The sequence below is a fragment of the Anolis sagrei genome, chromosome 6, assembly GCF_037176765.1.
Source record: "Anolis sagrei isolate rAnoSag1 chromosome 6, rAnoSag1.mat, whole genome shotgun sequence".
NCBI classification, from domain to species: domain Eukaryota; kingdom Metazoa; phylum Chordata; class Lepidosauria; order Squamata; family Dactyloidae; genus Anolis; species Anolis sagrei.
Window position 1 is genome coordinate 63,270,163 of NC_090026.1, and position 21,737 is coordinate 63,291,899.

Below are 21,737 nucleotides of genomic sequence, written 5' to 3' on the forward strand. Positions count from 1 at the left end.
TCTACTTAAAAAATTCTACTTTTCTACCTAAAATTACAACAGCTGATGATAAGTGTTTTTTCAAAATATATACTATCCCATAAAACAACTTGTTTGATATCACTCAAGAGGCAAAAATGAAGTAGACTTTGATAAAAAAATAACATATTTGGTTTACTCACAACTTTCATGTGTTCAAACCCAAAACTTATCAGTCCAATTTCAGATATGTTTGAGATAATTCTCTGTGCCGTCTGGCCAGGGCGTCTCTCACAGCAAAACAGCAAGCGTGTGATCTGAGGTCTTAAGTGGTCTGCTATAGCGATCATATGGTCTGCAACCCCTTTTATAACTTCTCAGGAACCAAGGAGTAAAGGAAGCTGCATACCAAAACATACATACATACAGGAAACAGCAAGCAACAGGATAATACATTAACATTAGCAGAAAAGGCTTCAAAATTTTCATGTCCAAGACCTTGTGGGTGAAAACTGGGCTTCTGGAATGGCCTAAGTTCTGTGACTTGGGTTGCTGGGAAGGGGGCTTCCCTTGAGCTAGAATGGATGTTCCTCACTCTTGAAAAACTTTGTGGTTTTGAAATGGCAGGGAGGTGGTTTGATGAAAAGAGACAAAAGAGAGTTCTTGAGGTCTGTAAAAGCACGATTTATTCTCGGTTGGCGCCAACCGGATATGGACCCTGCTGTTATTTCAGGAAACAAGATGATGAACAAAGGAATTTCCCTGGTTTATATTTAAAACTAGCTTGGGGACCTGGTGCTGCCCGGGTTATTTGAGAAAGGAATTGTGTATCAAGGTTGGTCTTTATCAGTTATTTATATGGCTTGCAGTGGTCTCAGGAAGTTAATGAAGGTTAATGAAGAGTGGGTCATGGGGGCTCTGTGTGCCAAGTTTGGTCTTGATAAGTCATTGGATGAATGTTGCTGTGGTTTCAGGAAGTGACTGAAGGTACTGCAAGTCCCATCATCCATCGTCCATCCTCCTCCAAACAGCACCGGGATGTAGAGTGGGTCATAGGGGCTCTGTTTCAATATTCATATCAAGTTAGTACAGAATTTATGTTATAGTACAGTATTAATTAGGCTTATTTTAATAACGCTCAAGCAACCAGAAATTACATCTGGTATCTATCAACTCCCATTGTTGCCAGTTAATTGAGAGTCTAGTGCAGGGGTCCTCAAACTAAGGTCCGGGGCCCGGATACGGCCCTCCAAGGTCATTTACCCGGCCCTCGCTCAGGGTCAACCTAAGTCTGAAACGACTTGAAAGCACACAACAACAACAATCCTAACGCATTAGCCAAAAGCAGGCCCACATTTCCCATTGAAATACTAATAAGTTTATATTTGTTTAAATTGTTCTTCAGTTTAATTATTGTATTGCATTTAAGTGTTTTTTTCTCTCACTACAAATAAAATATGTGCAGTGTGCATAGGAATTCATTCATGTTTTTTCCAAATTATAATCTGGCCCTCCAACAGTTTGAGGGACTGTGATCTGGCCCTCTGTTTAAAAAGTTTGTGGACTCCTGGTCTAATGTATCTTGAAAGTGTATATCCCACTGCTAAAATATTTAATGAGAATTCTTCCTATGTGAATATGCTTAGAACTGTAGTCTGGGCTATAACTTTAGATAGTTTAGTAGTAGAGGCACTTGACAATGTGGCAAAGGTTGGTTTTGAATTGGGGAAACCAAATTAAAATCTTTTATCAATGCAGGATGAGTGAGAAGATCAAATATACAGTTTTATGAAAGCTGCCCTTAGTTCCATAGTTCACAATATGATACATAATAATTTATCTCACAATCTCTGAAGCTGATGAGAGGACCACACAAATGTATGGTGTGTTGAATAGATGTGTTAGTCATTCACTCATGCATAAAAATGATCACAGAAACACATAATAGCACAGTAGCTTATTTACATAATTAGCCCCTGATTCATTCACTCCATTGAATTAGTCATCTGCACTTGCTGGGCTTGATTCTGAGGTCTCAAGAGAAACTGGGAGTAATGCCAGACCAATCAATAGTTACAAATGTGCAAAGAGTCATGAGTAAGCCCTTGTTTCCAAACATTAAGATATGAAAAATAAATAGCTAAAGTATCATGGTGCTATTTTTTAAAAAATTAAGTGGGCTTAAGCAGTGTGTAGGCACGGTCTGATACAGCACATGGTAGCTTTTACTTCCAACACAAAATATCAGGGGAGAGCAATAATTTCCAATTTCATTCCTTCTTTCAAGTCAGATTCAGGAAACTGGCTTTATGGCACTATGAATTCACCTCTAGGCCAGTTTTGCAAAATGAAACAAATTACTATTTTCTAAGATGACAAATGAATGTTTACCAATGTAAATGCAGCACTTAAAAAACAGCTTACATATGTGGGAAGAAACAGAACTGGTGAGTAAATAATCATTCAAATGAATTAATCTGTAAATTCTACTGAGAGGATTACACAGAACAACCTGCTAATGTTGTGGTAGCAAAATTTTTGTAAATATTTTCCTAACACTGCTTTTATCACAGGACGCTTTTACATAATCCATGTTTTAAATATTTCCTCACTGAAGAAAATTATTATTGACTTCAAGGTTGAAAAGGTTTTGTAAAACTAACAGTAATTCCCAAATGACACCTGATACTTTAAGGCTGTCATCAAGATGGTGGCTGAAATAAAATGAATAACAATGTGTTACAGTTGGTGGATCAATCAATAAATATAAATAAAATACCTGTCAATCAAAATGATGAACTACTCTTAATGATATTTGATCTGTTTGTATGGAGAATACATAAAAGGTAACTATTTTAGCCAACTCCACAAGTAAATTTTAGTAAGATAAACAGGTCACCTTTTGGATATAAAAATGTGTTCTGTTGCGCGCTGGGCCTGTAAAGAATTTCCTTTAGAACAGGACGTGCAACCTTTGCCCAGCGGGAAGCCAGGGGCCCCAAAGAGAAGCTCTTAGGAATTTTCCACCACAAACAGTCTTTAGAGGGCTTGTGAAGTACAACAAAGTCTTTTATTAATGAACAATCAAACAGAAACTTCTCTTGTCTTCTGTAAAGTTAAGCAAATGATTCTAAGCTTTTAGGCAACTGGTGAATTCCTAATCTTGCCCACGAAGGACAGGCAACTGTCTTCAATAACTTCTTCTTTAAAGGAAAATCCCCTTTTTAATTTCTCCCAGGCTGACTGTAATCTAACCCTTACTGATGTGGGCTCCGCTACCGGGTCAAACTGCTTCTTGAATGCCGAGTGGACCTACCAGTAAAGGCTTAGATGTTCTCCAGCTGGAGTTCTTTAGTCTTTAGGGCTGTTTTCCTGGAAATTCTTGGATGCTCTTAAAACTGTTTCCCCCCGGAAATCTTGAGGGTTGAAGCTTTAGTACAGGGGAAGCTTGCACGCATCCTATACATTAGCTTTCCTTGCTGAGATTAACAAAAAATGGCTCCCTTCCCAATTGCCCTGAGCAAGGGACGGAACCAAACTTAACGATGATGGACAGATGACTTGCCCTATGACTGCAACCAAAAGAAGCCACCTATCTGCAGAGTCCCTGAAACTTAGGGCTGCAATCAAACATTTAATACAAAGCAAATAAAATTGGAGCTCCTGGTACAGCTGTACCAGAACAAAATGTATGGATATCAAATCTAACAATAGAGATGGTAATATTCAAAACCCAATGGGATAGTATTGTAGTCTCCCAATTCACTCTGTCTTGGTCCTTTGAGGGGGCCATTCTTGAGCACAGGAACTTCAAAAACAAATTTTGGTGGGAAATAAAAGGAAAAGAATTCATCAAGAGGACCAGCTATGTCTCATGGGGTGTAAACACAAAATATGGTTTTTGCCTCACTAATCAGCTCATCTTTATAGGGATATTTTCATGGCAGATGGTTTCAGTTTAACCCTATGTTAAAATTTTAAGCATCTGTGCTGTGAGAGAGATCTATGATTTCTAAGATTCATGGGCATAAATGGGAGTTATTGTTTTATTATGGATTTTGGAAGAAGAAAAAGTATGAGGTCTATGAAATCCATGCTCTACATCCTTTTTATTTCTGACACCACAGTGGCACACAAATCCAGACACAGAATAATTCAGTTATGAAGACAGATGATGGCTTTGCTGGTGATTTCAGGTGTAAACTTTGTAAAATCATAAAATCAGTCACAACCGAGTCTTTGTTCTGTCAAAATACTTCTCCCATTTTTCACTCTCCCCCCCTTTCTTAAGTGGGAAGGTTAAATACCAATTAAATGCCACAATCCTTGGAAAGAAGTGTAGTTGGCCTAGGCACCACAACTCTTCCATCAAAATAATTACCGCAATTATCTTTGTCTACAAAACTTTCTGTGCTGGTAGCATTACATGCTCCTGTGAGTCAAGAGGCTATGCCAATGACAGCAATGCTGCTGCTAGTCTCCCATGTCAGGTACATTTTTACTGAGGAGTCAGACCTAATGTGCCAAACAGCTACTGGCCAGCAGCAATAGTGGGGAGTGACACTTCTGGAGAATCTCTCAGAGACAACAGCAGTGAAACTATAGCTAATGGTTGTTAGTACTGCACAGATGATGACAATGGTATGCTACTCCTGAAGACTTTTACCTAGAAAAGAATGAGACAATTCAAAATGAAACAAGAGATAATGCCAGAAGATTAGATTGCCAGGTCAGAAGGCACTCAACAAGTGACTGGGGTATAGCAAAAGATACATATGTGTGTTGTTGTGGCTGATGGTGCAAATGGACTCAAGGCAGAAGCTGACATACTAAGGGGTTAAAAGAAATACCAAAGATGAATCATGAATCATACATGAATCAGGGGAGTTAGACATAGCAAAATAAGAAATGAAACATACAAATATTGTGGTCCTTGGCCAGGAATGTAACAACACAGTGTTTTAACCAGGAAATGAAAATCTAGAAAGAAACGAGGTGGCATCAATAGTGAAGAGAGATGTAGTAAAAGTAGTCAAGGGATTAGTAGTTTAAGACATAATTGACTGTAGGCCACTCACTAATTTCAAGCTTTGATTCTAAGAAAAAAATACATCTTTTAGAATTTCTTAGAATTTCTCAACAGAGATCTGGCTAGATGTGCCAGAGGGTGAGGAGAGTGATCAAGAGGTCGTAGGAAGCAGTTTTTTTCTAGCTCCCCACCATATGCCTGTCTTCGCCTAATCTAGTCTTTTTATCTCTCTGCCAGTCAACTGTTTCATACTCCTTGTCCTGGACAGCCCCCAGAAAACTTTCCAACCATGCCCCTGATGCTGCTGCCCCATCTCTGAGTAATTTGGTTTTTAAACCCTTAAGAAAGGGCTATTGTTGTCTTTTACTCCACCTTTGAAACACCTCCTCTTGCTGCTGCTGATTCAACTGATACAATTATTGGAATAGGTGCTGCGGCAGCTTTTTTTTCCTTCTTCATGTCAGGAGCAACTTACAAAACTACAAGTCGCTTCTGGTGTGAGAGAATTGGCCGTCTGCAAGGACGCTGCCCAGAGGACGCCTGGATAATTTGATGTTTTTATCTTCCTTGTGGGAGGCTTCTCTAATGTCCCCGCATGAGGAGCTGGAGCTGATAGAGGGAGCTCATCCGCCTCTCCCCGGATTCGAACCTGCGACCTGTCCGTCTTCAGTCCTGCCGGCACAAGGGTTTAACCCACTGCGCAAGGGGGGCTCTGCTGTGGCAGCTGAAAGAGAGGGAAGCAAAGCCAGCGGACAGCAAGAGGGAAGCAAAGCCAGCGGACAGCAAGTAGTTGGGAGATTTATTTATTTATCGTGTCAGTAGCAACCAGACAATTGTATTACATTTTAAACAATTTTTTAACAAACAGACAAAACAGGGTTTGCAATCTTGGTAACTGATTAAATGTCCTTTGACCAGTAGCTGGCCACTTGGAGTGCCTCTGGTGTTGCTGCAAGAAGGTCCTCCGTTGTGCATGTGGCAGGGCTCAGGTTGCAGGTGGTCTGTGGTTTGCTCTTCTCCACACTCGCATGTCGTGGATTCCACTTTGTAGCCCCATTTCTTGAGGTTGGCTCTGCATCTCGTGGTGCCAGAGCACAATCTGTTCAGCGCCTTCCAAGTCACCCAGTTTTCTATGTGCCCAGGGGGGAGTCTCTCATTTGGTATCAGCCATTGATTGAGGTTCTGGGTTTGAGCCTGCTACTTTTGGACTCTTGCTTGCTGAGGTTTTCCAGCGAGTATATCTGTAGGTCTTAGAAATCTATTTCTTGATTTAAGGCATTGGTGTGCTGGCTGATACCCAAACAAGGGATGAGCCGGAGATGTCTCTGCCTTGGTCCTTTCACTATTGGCTGCTACTTCCCGGCAGATGTCAGATGGTGCAATACCAGCTAAACAGTGTAATTTCTCCAGTGGTGTAGGGCACAGGCACCCCGTAATAATGCAGTATGTCTCATTAAGAGCCACATCCACAGTTTTAGCGTGGTGAGATGTGTTCGACACTGGGCATGCATACTCAGCAGCAGATTAGCATAGCGAAAGGGCAGATGTCTTCACTGTATCTGGTTGTGATCTCCAGGTTGTGCCAGTTAGTTTTCGTATGATATTGTTTCTAGCGCCCACTTTTTGCTTGATATTCAGGCAGTGCTTCTTGTAGGTCAGAGCACGGTCCAGAGTGACTCCCAGGTATTTGTGTGCGCTGCAATGATCCAATGGGATTCCTTCCCAGGTAATCCTCAGAGCTTGGGAGATTTGTCTGTTCTTAAGATCAAAAGCACATGTTCATGTAAACTTGGCAATGTTTACAAGGCCTAAAGATTCAGAGCTTCTAGGATCTTTAGAACAGGGTGAGGCAGCATAACTTTCTTTTTTAAAATGTGTGCCATTCAGTCAGTTGAAGGCGTAGCGGAGCGCTAGTGGTCTCGTTCGAGAGGTGGGAGTATAAAGTTTTGTCCTGACACAGTTCAGTTGCCATCATGCGTTGGAGCAGTGAGGAGCGTGCTTTTGCTGTTGAGGCCTACTTTTCGAGTGGATTTGGAGTGGCCGGCCCGCTCTCCAGATTTGACCCCTTGTGATTTTTTTCTATGGGGTTTTTTGAAATCCCTTGTTTATGTTAACCGTCGATGGACCCTACAAGATTTGAAGACCAACATTCAGGAAGAAATTGCCAACATAACGTCTGCTATGCTGGCAAGAGTCATGACAAACGCCAGAAATCGGTTTACTCAGTGTATGGAGAATGGGGGACGTCACCTATCTAATTTGATCTTCAAACCTACATAAAACAAAACTTTAGGTATGCGCTTACATTATAAAAAAACGAAAAATTTCTGATTCATACAATGGGTTTTATGAAGTTTTGAAAAAAGGAAGTTATGCTGCCTCACCCTGTATAATGTTTTTATGGATAACCTCAGTGGCCTGAGGCCCAGGGAGTTTTTAATGATACACAGAATCATAGAGTTGGAAGAGACCTGATGGGCCATCCAGTCCAACCCCCTGCCAAGAAGCAGGAATATTGCATTCAAAGCAACCCTGACAGATGGCCATCTAGCCTGTGTTTAAAGACCTCCAAAGAAGGAGCCTCCACCACACTCTGGAGCAGAGAGTTCCACTGCTGAACAGCTCTCACAGTAAGGAAGTTCTTCCTCATGTTCAGATGGAATCTCCTTTCTTTTAGTTTGAAGGCATTGTTCCGCGTCCTAGTCTCAAGGGAAGCAGAAAACAAGCTTGCTCCCTCCTCTCACATATTTATACATGGCTATCATATAATAATAATAATAATAATAATAATAATAATAATAATACTTTATTTGTATCCCGTTATCATCTCCCCTAGGGACTTGGTGCGGCTTACATGAGGCCAAGCCCACATTACAACAATAAACAAAACACCAATAAAACAATCAATACAATACAATTCATATAAATCACATAAACAAAAAAATGGAGCCCCCGGTGGCGCAGTGGGTTAAACCCCTGTGCTGGCAGGACTGAAGACCAACAGGTCGCAGGTTCGAATCTGGGGAGAGGCGGATGAGCTCCCTCTATCAGTTCCAGCTCCTCATACGGGGACATGAGAGAAGCCTCCCACAAGGATGATAAAATCATCAATTCATCCAGGGCGTCCCCTGGGAAACGTCCTTGCAGATGGCCAATTCTCTCACACCAGAAGCGACTTGCAGTTTCTCAAGTCGGTCCTGCTACGACCAAAATAAAATAAACAAAAAAAAAAGGCAATAAACAATCAACAGTGACATACAAGCATTGAAAAACAATGGCCGGGCCAAATGTAATAGATTAAAATTAAAAAAATAATGCTGACATGAACAAGGTAGGATATAACTGGGATAAGATTTTCAGAGAGAACTGAGGGAATGCATATAATAATAAACCTTTATTTGTATTCCGCTACCATCTCCCAAAGGACTCGGTGCGGCTTACAAGAGGCCGAGCCCAAATAAAATAGTAAAAACAACAACAACAGACAGCAAAATAACTCAGAAAACAAAGCAATAACATTGACAACACACAATGACACAATTAAAAACAATGGCAGGGCCAAATGTAACAATTAAAATTAAAAGTGTTGGGCATGACCATGTAGAGTGTTTGGAGGGGGATGGGCATGCAGATATCCTAGATCTCTGATAAAGTGCGTTGGGACATAATGCTAGGAGTTTCCTATTCTGGGAAGGCACACTGGAACAACCACGTTTTCAAGCTCCTCCTAAAGATTGCTAGTGATGGGGCCTGCCTCATGTCTTTGGGGAGAGAGTTCCAGAGTCAAAGGGCCACCACAGAGAAAGCCCTATCCCTCGTCCCCACCAATCGCGCTTGCGATGCAGGTGGGATCGTGAGCAGGGCCTCTCCAGATGAACAAAGAGATCGTGTGGGTTCGTACACAGAGATGCGGTCACACAGGTAGGCAGTTTCCAAACTGTTTAGGGCTTTGTAGGTAAGCACCTGCACCTTGAATTGGGACCGGAAAATGAAAGGCAGCCAGTGAAGCTCTTTAAACAGGAGGGTTGACCTCTCTCTGTAAGAAGCACCAGTTAGCAACCGGGCTGCCGCTCGTTGGACCAATTAAAATTTCCGGGCCGTTTTCAAGGGCAGCCCCAGGTAGAGTGCATTACAGTAGTCCAATCTGGAAGTGACTAAGGTGTGGACCACCCTGGCCAGATTCGCCTTTACGAGGTACGGTTGCAGTTGGCGCACGAGTCTTAATTGTGCAAAGGCCCTCCCGGCCACCGCCGACACCTGAGCTTCAAGCGACAGTGATGAGTCCAGGAGGACCCCCAAACTGTGGACCTGTGACTTCTCCTCTCATCCCTCTCAGGGCAGCAGAAAACAAACTTTCTCCCTCCTCCCTGTGGCTTCTTCTCACATACTTATATATGGCTATCATGTCTCCGCTCAACCTTCTCTTCTTCAGGCTAATCATGCCCAGCTCCTTAAGCTGCTCCTCATAGGGCTTGTTCTCCAGACCCTTGATCATTTTAGTCGCCCTCCTCGGGGCACATTCCAGTTTGTCTCTTCAATTGTGGTGCCCAGAATTGGACACAATATTCCAGGTGTGGTCTAATCCAAGGCGGAACACTTTATTATTTATTTATTTACTTTATTTCTATACCGCTTTTCTCAGCCCGTTAGGCGACTCAATGCGGTTTACATAATACAGGTTATCACAACAGTATCATAAGCAATTAAAACACATTATACATAGACTCATAGACTCATAGAATCAAGAGTTGGAAGAGACCTCATGGGCCATCCAGTCCAACCCCATTCTGCCAAGAAGCAGGAATATTGCATTCAAATCACCCCTGACAGATGGCCATCCAGCCTCTGTTTAAAAGCTTCCAAAGAAGGAGCCTCCACCACACTCCGGGGCAGAGAGTTCCACTGCTGAACGGCTCTCACAGTCAGGAAGTTCTTCCTCATGTTCAGATAGAATATCCTCTCTTGTAGCTTGAAGCCATTGTTCCACGTCCTAGTCTCCAGGGAAGGAGAAAACAAGCTTGCTCCCTCCTCCCTGTGGCTTCCTCTCACATATTTATACATGGCTATCATATCCCCTCTCAGCCTTCTCTTCTTCAGGCTAAATGTGTCCAGCTCCTTAAGCCGCTCCTCATGGGGCTTGTTCTCCAGACCCTTGATCATTTTAGTCGCCCTCCCCTGGACACATTCCAGCTTGTCAACATCTCTCTTGAATTGTGGTGCCCAGAATTGGACACAATATTCCAGGTGTGGTCTAACCAAAGCAGAATAGAGGGGTAGCATTACTTCCCTAGATCTAGACACTATGCTCCTATTGATGCAGGCCCCATAACAGACAAAATCAAAAACAATCATTATCATATCATAACGCCTCAACAGCAAATCAGAATCCGTTCTCATAATCCTTGTACCTTTTTCCTATGTTCGATTTTACCGTTTTCCTGTATTCATTTGCACTGTTTAGCCAAACGCTTGTTCGTAAAGCCAAGTCTTAACCTTCCTCCGGAACGCCAACAGCGAAGGGGCCTTTCTGATGTCTACAGGTAAGGCATTCCACAGCCGAGGGGCCACCACCGAGAAGGCCCTGTCCCTCGTCCCCGCCAAACGCGCCTGTGATGCAGGCGGGATCGAGAGCAGGGCCTCCCCAGATGATTTTAATGTCCTAGTCGGTTCATAGGTGGAGATGCGTTCGGAGAGGTAAGTAGGGCCGGAACCGTTTAGGGCTTTATAGGCTAACGCCAGCACCTTGAATTGTGCCCGGTAGCAGATTGGCAGCCAGTGGAGCTGGCACAAGAGAGGAGTGGTATGCTCCCTGAGTGCCGTTCCTGTTAGCAACCTGGCTGCGGAGCGCCGAACCATTTGAAGCTTCCGAGTAGTCTTCAAAGGCAACCCCACGTAGAGTGCGTTGCAGTAATCTATGTGGGATGTAACCAGAGTGTGGACTACCATGGTCAAGTCAGACTTCCCAAGGTACGGGCGCAGCTGGCGCACATGTTTGGTACTTATTATTATTTGTTGTTTCTGGTTTATGCAAGGTGCTATTTGTTTATGTTTTTTTTGTGGGGAGGTGATGTTGTGCTTTTTGTGTCATGGGATTTCTGTTGTTTTAACCACAGTTCTCCCAGGTATGGGAGAAAAGCGGGATAAAAATATAAATAAATAGTAATAATAGTCGGATTCAAGATGGTTCTGTACCTACACAACAATGGTGGCTCCTAACAGCAGCAGCCAAAGCCATGGTATTCCCTGTAGTAACCTATGGACGTGAGAGCTGGACCTTAGGGAAGATCGATGCTTTTGAGCTGTGGTGTTGGAGGAAAGTTCTGAGAGTGCCTTGGACTGTGAGAAGATCCAACCAGTCCATCCTCCGGAAATGAAGCCCGACTGCTCATTGGAGTGAAGGATACTAGAGACAAAGCTGAAGTACTTTGGCCACATCATGAGGAGACAGCAAAGCCTAGAGAAGACAATTATGCTGGGGAAAGTAGAAGGTAAAAGGAAGAGGGGCCGACCAAGGGCAAGATGGATGGATGGCATCCTTGAAGTGACTGGACTGACCTTGAAGGAGCTGGGGGTGGTGACGGCCGACAGGGAGCCCTGGCGTGGGCTGGTCCATGAGGTCACGAAGAGTCAGAGACGACTGAATGAATGAACAACAACAAGCTGTCACCTGCCACGCGTTGCTGTGGCTGTCTGGTGATCTGGAAAATAAAGCAATGAGAAGTGTTGGTTTCCAATATATGTAATGTCTTTATGCTTGTGAGTAAATAGTATTTCTTGCAGTTTCTTTGCCAGTGTTGATGTGGCGATTGTCTGGTTTGCCTACTGTGGAACACGCAACATATCATGTTGTTGTTCATTCGTTCAGTCGCCTCCAACTCTTCGTGACCTCATGGACCAGCCCACGCCAGAGCTTCCTGTCGGCCGTCACCACCCCCAGCTCCTTCAAGGTCAGTCCAGTCACTTCAAGGATGCAACATATCATAGTCCTTCTTTAAGGGTCCCTTTCAAATCTATGATACTATATCTGTGTGTGTGTGTGAGAGAGAGAATCGTATCTATCTTTATGACTGGATGGCTCTGATTACATTACTAGAAATCCCCAATGTCTATTTCCTCCAAACTCCATCTGTGTTCATATTTGGGCATATGGAATATTCGTGCCAAATTTGGCCCAATTCCATCATTGGTGGAGTTCAGAATGCTTTGATTGTAGGTAAACAATAAATCCCAGCAACTACAACTCCCAAATGACAAAATCAATTTCTTTGAGTGAAGGACATACATTGGGTTGTTAGGTGTCTTGTTTCCAAATTTGGTGTCAATTCATCTAGTGGTTTTTGACTTCTGTGAATACCACAAACGAACATTACCTTTTTCTTTATATATACTAGCTGTCCCCTGCCAAGTGTTGCTGTGGCCTAGTCTGGTGATCTGGAAAATAAAGTAATGAGAAAGTGTTGGCTTCTAATATATGTAATGTCTTTATGCGTGTGATTTATATAGATAGTCGGATTCAAGATGGTTCTGTACCTCCACAACAATGGTGGCTCCTAACAGCAGCAGCAGAGAGAGAGACGCACCTCAACTGTAAGCCAGACCCGACTGTTTGTGGAAACAGGCCTCCCCCCCCCCCCCCCCAAATCCAGCAACAGGCGTCGAGGGGGCCGGGCGCAGAGCCCCGCCTGAGGGGCGGCCAGGCTCCCCCATTCCCCCCGGCCGCGCGCGCGCAAAGGCAGCCACGGCTGTTAGAACCGTTAACGGCCTCCCGCCCTCCTGCCTTGCAACGGGGCTGAGGCGGTCCACTTCCTCCTGAGGGAGAGAGCTTGCCCCGCGCGCCCAGCGAAGAAACCACATTTGAAAAAGAGGAACCGAGGCAACTCCCGCCTTCTTCTAAACAGCGCGAGAACAAAGAACTTCCCCCTCTTTCCCGCCCTGCACGTGGGGGGCGCGCGCAAGCCCCCGCCCCTCGGGCCCAGGACGCCGAGGATTGGCTGAGACCCGGCTACGGGGGGGCGGGGAGAGCGCGGTTCGTCCAATCCGGACGACGGCAGCTTCTCTCCAATGAGAGCCGGGGCCATTTGGCCGCCGCCGGGTTTGGCGCTCTGTTGTCCGGAGCCGAAGAAGAGGAGGAGGAGGAGGAAAGAAGAAGGAGAAGAAGGGAGAAGTGAGCGGGGCGGCGTGACGGACGGGAGGCGAGCCGAGAGAGGGGCGCCGCGGGCCCGGCGAGGAGGGGGTAAGCGCGCGAGCGAGTGAGGGAGCCGGACAGAGACAGGCAGACACACCCGCTTCGAGTTCTTTGTCGTGCTTGGGGGTGGGAGGGGGGGGAGGGGCGCCTACAAGTGAGCGAGGGGGCGTGGCTTCCTGTGAAAGACAGGTGGGGCGGGGCCTTCCTCAATGGGGAGAGAATGGGAAAGGTAAGCGGGGAGAGGCGAAGCTAGTCTACAGGAGAGTGAATGAAGAGCCCGGGAAAATGAACATGCTACGGGGAAAACAGGTGGAAATGACTGAAGTCGTGCTCGTGAGCAGGTGAGGGCGCCTCATTGGGAGGGAGGGAGAGAGACATTACTCATTGGCATTACTTAGGCCAGTGTTTCTCAACCTGGGGGTCGGGATCCCTGGAGGGGTCGCCAGAGGGGTCACCAAAGACCACCAGAAAACACAGTATTTTCTCTTGCTCAGGGAGGTTCTGTGTGGGAAGTTTGGCCCAATTCAATCCTTGGTAGGGTTCAGAATGCTCTTTGGTTGTAGGTGAACTATAAATCCCAGCACTTACAACTCTCAAATGTCAAGGTCTATTTTCCCCAAACTCCGCCAGTGATTACATTTGGGCATATTGAGAATTCGTGCCTTTGATTGTAGGTAAACTATAAATCCCAGCAACTACAACTCCCAAATATCAAGGTCTGTTTTCCCCAAACTCCACCAGTGTTTACATTTGAGCATATTGAGAATTCGTGCCTTTGATTGTAGGTGAACTATAAATCCCAGCACTTACAACTCTCAAATGTCAAGGTCTATTTTCACCCAACCCCACCAGTGTTTACATTTGGGCATATTGAGAATCCGTGCCTTTGATTGTAGGTGAACTGTAAATCCCAGCAACTACAACTCTCAAATGTCAAGGTCTATTTTCCCCAAACTCCGCCAGTGTTTACATTTGGGCATATTGAGAATTCGTCCCTTTGATTGTAGGTAAACTATAAATCCCAGCAACTACAACTCCCAAATGTCAAGGTCTGTTTTCCCCAAACTCCACCAGTGTTTACATTTGAGCATATTGAGAATTCATGCCTTTGATTGTAGGTGAACTATAAATCCCAGCAACTACAACTCTCAAATGTCAAGGTCTGTTTTCCCCCAACTCCACCAGTGTTTACATTTGGGCATATTGAGAATTCGGGCCTTTGATGGTAGGTGAACTATAAATCCCAGCAACTACAACTCCCAAATATCAAGGTCTATTTCCTCCCAACCCCACCAGTTTGGGGAATATTGAGAATTTGGGCATATTGAGAATTCGTGCCTTTGATTGTAGGTGAACTATAAATCCTGTTATCATATAATTGTGTAGGAGCCGCTGGATGATCACAAATTCGTCAATTTTTTGGAGCACTTATAACTCTCAAATGTCAAGGTCTATTTCCCCAAAACTCCACCAGTGTTTACATTTGGGCATATTGAGAATGCGTGCCTTTGATTGTAGGTGAACTATATATCCCAGCACTTACAACTCTCAAATGTCAAGGTCTATTTTCCCCAAACTCCACCAGTGTTTACATTTGGGCATATTGAGAATTCGTGCCAAGTTTGGTCCAGATCCATCATTGTTTGAGTCCACAATGCTCTCTGGATGTAGGTGAACTACAACCAGGGGCGCTCTTGGGGGAAAATAGACCTTGACATATGCGAGTTGTAGTTACTGGGATGTATAGTTCACCTAAAATCAAAGAGCATTCTGAACTCTACCAATGATGGAATTGAACCAAATAGGGCACACAGAACTTCCATGATGAACAGAAAATATATATCAATGAGTGGGTGGGTGGGTTGGTTTGCTTACCGTTGAAAATTACCTAGGGCCGCCTCTGACTACAACTCCCAAAACTCAAGGTCAATGCCCACCAAACCCTTTCAGTATTTTCTATTGGTCATGGGAGTTCTGTGTGCCAAGTTTGATTCAATTCCATCCTTGGTGGAGTTCAGAATGCTCTTTGATTGTAGGTGAGCTATAAATCCCAGCAACTACAACTCCCACAGGACAAAATCAGTACCCTCCCCCAATCCCACCAGTATTCAAAATTTGGGTGTATTGGGTATTTGTGCCAAATTTGGTCCAGTGTATGAAAATACATCCTGCATATCAGATATTTACATTACTATTCATAACAGCAGCAAAATGGCAGTTATGAAGTAGCAATGGAACTAATTTTATGGTTGGGTGTCACCATAACATGAGGAAGCGTATTAAGGGAGCGTGGCATTAGGAAGGTTGAGAAGCACTGACTTAGGTGATCTCTCCTTGCCAGAATATGTTGGCCCTTCAAGTGTTGTGTCTTGGTGGTGGATATCTAGGTGGCTATAGAGCCCTCTTCTTGACACGCATGTTCTTCCACAGTGAGGGTCATATCATGATAAGACATGGCTTACCAGAAAAAACAACGTTCAGCTAGGTGTAAGGTAGTTTCCCCTCCCCTTATTTGTTTACTTTTTTTGAAAACCATGCAGTTAACAATACATCATAGTACAAACTTTGACAGTATATGAATTAATATAGATGACTATTTTCAATTTTTGTAACTATGTTACAGTTTCAGTTTTTACTTTTTCAATATAGAATGTTAGTTTCCCTTTGAATCCCCCCTCCCTACCCTCAAATGGGTCAGCTTGTATCAATATTTATTTATTTGCTATCTGTACCTGCCATGTGTTGCTGTGGCCAACCTTCCCTCCCTCTTTCTCTCCTCTTTTCTTTCTCCTTCCTTCCCTTTCTTTCATTCTTTCCTTCCTTGTCTTCCTCTTCCCTTCCTTCCCCCCTTTTCTTTCCCTTCCTCTTTCTCCGCTTTCTTCCTTCTCTGCCTATTCTTGGACTGCACCTCCCAGCACTCCTTCTGATCAATCTATCCACATACCTATTTGTCTATCTATCTTATCTATCTGGAGGATTGCTGGGAGTTGCAGTCCAGGAATAGGAAATTGGAAATATGCAGGGATTGGGATGCTTTCAAAGACATCCAAGGAGAAGAATGCTTGCAGCTTGGAAGCAGTGCATTTGGCTCATCCTCCTCCTCTAAAGGGCCGGGTCTAGGGGATACTGGGAACTGTAGTCCAGAAGAGAGGGTGGATATGCTATTGTGTGTTTTGTTTGCTAAAGGGAGTTGTTATTGTGCATGTATTGTAGTGTCTTTTTGCTTTTTTGGCTTTTTAAGTCCCTTCTGTTATGTTTTTCAGTGTTTTCATGAGTGATGGTCACTTGTTTGCCTCATAGGTGTATTGTGTTCAAATTTGGTGTCAATTCGTCCAGTGGTTTTTGAGTTATGTTAATCCCACAAATGAACATTACATTTTTATTTATATAGATTTACTGTATTTGTATACCGCCTTTCTCAGCCTGTAGGCAAGTTAACAGGGCAAAATTCAATGTTTACAATATCATAAATACAATTAAACACATGACATATAATAAAAACTAAACTAATCAATAAAATATAAATTTATTGTGTCTCCTTGTTAAAAACGTCCGAACTCATTGTCTAGTCGTTCCATTTTCCTGTGTCAGTTACCCTGCATTTGCAAACACTTGTTCAAAAAGCCACGTCTTGACTTTTTTCCCGGAATGCTAAAAGGGAAGTGGCCAATCTAATATCTATAGGGAGGGCATTCCCCAGCCGAGGGGCCACCACTGAGAAGGCCCTGTCTCTCATCTCCGCCAAACGTACTTGTGATGAAGGCGGTAACGAGAGCAGGGCCTCCCCAGACGATCTTAAGGTCCTAGATGGTTAATAAGGGGAGATGCATTCGGACATGTAAGTTGGACCCGAACCGTTTAGGGCTTTATAGGCTAAAGCCAGCACTTTGAATTGTGCCTGATAGCAAACTGGCAGCCAGTGGAGCTGGCGCAACAGAGTTGTATGCTCCCTGAGCGCCGCTCCTGTTAGCAATCTAACTGCCGTTCATTGGACCATTTGAAGCTTCCGGACAGTCTTCAAAGGCAACGCCACGTAGAGCGCATTGCAGTAGTCTATACAGGATGTTACCAGAGCGTGGATTACCATGGTCAAGTCAGTTTTAATACATTGATTTGTCTGGATGGCCTGGTTCAAAATTCTGTACCTATCATTTCCTTCCGTTTTGTCAATTAAACAATACCATTTCCTATTCCAATCCTGTTTTAAATGGCTATTCAAATATTTATTTTTCTTTTGATTGATAAAATCGTTAATTAAATATTCAGAGAGGTAAGTCCACCATGTTTCCAGTTTTGTCTTTCCAACCACAGGCGATTTATGATATCTGCCTTACATACCACAATTGCCCATGGTGTAAGGTAGTAGGAAAAGAGAAAGAGTGCATTTCAGGCTGAAGAGAGGTGGGAGGTGATCCCGGTCAGGGTTGGCTTGACCCATGGCCTTCTTGTCATGTTTCTCCCTTTTGCCCTCCATTCCTGCCTCTTTGAATTACACAACACTGCTGGTCACAGCTGACCTCCAGTTAGAGCATGCCAGGGCTTCCCAGTTCTCGGAGTCATGCCACAGTTTTAAGGTTAGCTTTAAGTCAGGCATGGACAAGCTTCGGCCCTCCTGGTGTTTTGGACTTTAACTCCCACAATTCCTAAGAGTCAGAGCTGAAGTCCAAAACACCTGGAGTGCCGAAGTTTGCCCATTCCTGCTTTAAGCTCATCTTTGAATCTCTTTTCCTGGCCATAGTAACTGCTTTGAGAGATGGTGATTGGGCATCCGGACAATGTGGCCAGTCTAGCAGAGTTGATCATCACTTCTGTGCTGGTGGTCTTTGCTTCTTCCAGCACTCTTGACATTTGTCCGCCTGTCTTCCTAAGAGATTTGCAGGATTTTTTGGAGGCGCTGATGGAATTGTTCCAGGAGTTGAGTGTGATGTGTGTAGACAGTCCACGTTTCACAGGTGTATAACAGAGTTGGGAGGACAAGCACTTTGTTATCCCTATGGATGTCCCAATACTCAAACACTCCCTGCTTCGTTCAGAAAAATGCTTTACTCTCAGAGCTCAGGCAGTGTTGTGTTTCAATGTTGATGTTGATTTTTGTGGAAAGGTGTTTGCGAAGGTAGCGGAAGTGGTCAATATTTTCCAACGTTGCACCATTAAGCTTATTTCTGGCATTTCAGAGGGACTGGCTGGCACCTTTTGAAAAAAACACTTTGGTTTTCTCGATGTTCGGTTAGAGGCCAAGCTTTTTGTATGCTTCTGCAAAGGTGTTTAGACTGGCTTGTAAATCTTCTGAATGAGCACAGACTACGTTATCAGCATATTGGCGTTCTACAACAGATGTTGTTGTGACTTTTGTTTTGGCTTTCAGTCTGCTAAGGTTAAATAGTTTACCATCTGTCCGATAGATGATATCCACTTCTGTGGGAAGCGTCCCATCAAGGTGAAGTATCATTGTGATGATGGAAAATAAGGTTGGGGCAATAACACATCCCTGTTTGACACCCGATTCCAACTTAAGTGGGTCACTTTGGGAGCCATTACTGTCCAAGGCTGTTGTTATCATATCATTGTGTAGGAGCAGCCGGATGATCACAAATTTCTCAATTTTTTGGAGGATAGTCCACAGAGCACTGTGGTTCACTGTGTCTAATGCCTTTGCAAGGTCAATGTATGCCATGTACAGAGGTTGATTTTGTTCCCTGCATTTTTCTTGGAGCTGTTGTGCAGTAAAGATCATGTCCACTATTTCTCTGGAGGGGCGGAAACCATTCTGGGATTCTGGGAGTCTTGTTGGAGAGTTGAGGGGATTATGTACAGCCTTTGTTCATCATCTTGCTCACTTTCCAGTTCTCTATAATGTTTCGAATAACATATACAGTATGTGGCTAAGAAGCCGGATACATTACTCTTCTTCAAGTGGTATAACTTCACGAGGGGAAGCTTGAATCCGGCCATGCAGAATTAAATACCTTGCTGAACGATGGGCTGTAAGTGTTCCTAACCTAAGAATGTTTTTCAGGTGGGTACCTAGGGATGCAGAAACTTAAGATCGGTTGGCAGCTGGAGAAAAAATATTTTATGAACTGTCCTTTGTTTCTTTTTTTACTTCTGTTTATGTTTTTATTTTATTGCAGAAATTATAAATATATATAATCAAAATCAAATACAAATTATTGGTATGATTGCTTCCCCTCCCTCCCCATTCCAAAATCTACACATATATGTATACTTAAAACGCATATACTTAAGAACAGTGCCTATAATAATTGTTCGCCATTACACTGTTTCCCCCTTTCACCCCTCCTGTTGCAGTGACCTCCTGTCCTTTGGGTTGAAGACATTCATATACCAACTTACCCTTTCTTCAAAGTAAAACATTTCTTCCCTCTAGCACAGTGTTTCTAAACCTGGGGGTTAGGACCCCTGGTGGGGCCGCGAGGGGGTGTCAGAGGGGTAACCAAAGACCACCAGAAAAACCAGTATTTTCTGTTGGTCATGGGGATTCTGTGTGGGAAATTTGCCCCAATTCAATCGTTGGTAGGGTTCAGAATGCTCTTTGATTGTAGGTGAACTATAAATCACAGCAACTACAACTCTCAAATGTCAAGGTCTATTATCCCCAAACTCCACCAGTGTTCACATTTGGGCATATTGAGAATTCGTGCCAGGTTTGGTCCAGATCCATCATTGTTTGAGTCCACAGTGCTCTCTGGATGTAGGTGAACTACAACTCCCAAAACTCAAGGTCAATGCCCACCAAACCCTTCCAGTATTTTCTGTTGGTCATGGGAGTTCTGTGTGCCAAGTTTGATTCAATTCCATCCTTGGTGGAGTTCAGAATGCTCTTTGATTGTAGGTGAACTATAAATCCCAGCAACTACAACTCCCACAGGACAAAATCAATACCCTCCCCCAATCCCACCAGTATTCAAAATTTGGGTGTATTGGGTATTTGTGCCAAATTTGGTCCAGTGTATGAAAATACATCCTGCATATCAAATATTTACATTACTATTCATAACAGCAGCAAAATGACAGTTATGAAGTATCAACGAAACTAATTTTATGGTTGGGGGTCACCATAACATGAGGAAGCGTATTAAGTGGTCGTGGCATTAGGAAGGTTGAGAACCACTGCTCTAGCACAAAAATCCTCACCTAAAATTCCACGCAAAAAAATCTAACAAAGCCCAAATTATGGAGCCTATACTAAAATGCTTTCTCTTCTTCCCACAATGTTCCCATTCCTTATCAAAGTTCTTTGTTTTTATTTGTGTTGCCCAGCCTGCCTAAATAGACTTTCTAGAACTAGAAGTAAGGGAACCAGGAAGCCTACTGTAGAAGAAAGGGAAGAACAACCTATATTACTGAAATAAGGTACAAAGATTATTTCAAAGAGACTACACTTTGTGTATGACTAGGAAATCCAAAAATGTTAATTGGAAAACAGAATGTGGATCTCATTTGTAGGAAGAAAAGGTACCTAGGAAGTGTTTTAGATGAGAGCAGTTGAAACCATCTGAACCTTCCTATGTTCTGAAGTTCACGGTGGAAGGACATTGTTAAAGAACTACTGTTTTTACTGACAATGCTGAGACATATTGAAGGTTCAACTGATTTCAAGACAAATGGCATCAAAAGGAAGCAGACGAGCACTGATAGATCAACTGCTCAACTGAATTCACCCAACTTTTTAAAAATCAAGTCAATGAGAAGGGATTTCTTTGCAGATATGAAAGAAATTGGCAATTCCTTGGATAGGCTGATTGGAGAGCCAGCCAAGTGAATCAGAGAGTTGAGAAATTGTAATTTAGAACTGAGAATTTATCAGCCAAATCAATACATTCAGGAAGCTTTGACTGTGTTTGCTCTTAGATTTCAAGGAGCGTGAGAAAACAATTAAAGTCAAAAGCCAACCAGAAAATCAGAAAATGATTGAACTGTTGATGAAAAACTTCCTGACTCTAAGAGCTGTTCAGCAGTGGATCTCAGTGGAGTGTGGTGGAAGCTCCTTCCTGTCAGGGCTGCTTTGATTGTGTGTTTCCTGCATGGCAGAGTTGGCCGAGATGGCCCATGTAGTCTCTTCCAACTCTATGATTCTGTGAAACCAAACTAACATATTAATTCCGGTTCTGAAAACCTGGCTCATCAAGCTTAGAATTCCGCACACCCTTATGTTTCCCCTAGTTGTTGTAAGCCACCCCGAGTCCTTTTAAGGAGAGAGGGGGCGAGATATTAACAAAGCTATTATTATTACTTCAAAGTTGTCTTGTGTAACAATGTGCTGTAAAACAATTGAAAGGTAGTATTAGTAAGAAACATTAAGCACAATATTTTAAGTATTTTTCAGCTTCTTCATAAATTTTAAGTTCTGCTCCCATTGGAGTTCCATCTGAATTACCTTGAATCCAAGTATTCCGTAGCCCGACTGATGCCTAAGTAGTAGTTCCAGATTGTCCTAAATATACTTGGTCTTCACTATGATTTAATCAGTGTGCATATTTACGGATAATAGATTTAACTAGCTGTCACCTGCCACGCGTTGCTGTAGCCCACATGGGGATTCTG

The 21,737-nt window shown here is 43.4% G+C and overlaps 1 protein-coding gene across 5 annotated transcripts in view; it reads left to right on the plus strand.

The window, feature by feature from the left end:
• Positions 1–13,028: 13,028 nt before the first annotated feature.
• The window catches only part of EZH2 (enhancer of zeste 2 polycomb repressive complex 2 subunit), a 106,629-nt gene continuing 97,920 nt past the window's right edge, over positions 13,029–21,737 (plus strand). For 3 of the 5 annotated variants that reach the window (XM_067470162.1, XM_067470161.1, XM_067470163.1), the window contains exon 1: positions 13,378–13,513. In XM_067470162.1, the coding sequence (XP_067326263.1) occupies positions 13,458–13,513 (56 nt within the window). In that variant the 5' untranslated portion in view covers positions 13,378–13,457. Of the gene's footprint in view, positions 13,221–13,376; positions 13,514–21,737 lie in introns of those variants that run through there. The other 2 variants (XM_060781548.2, XM_067470160.1) reach the window with 2 other exon arrangements.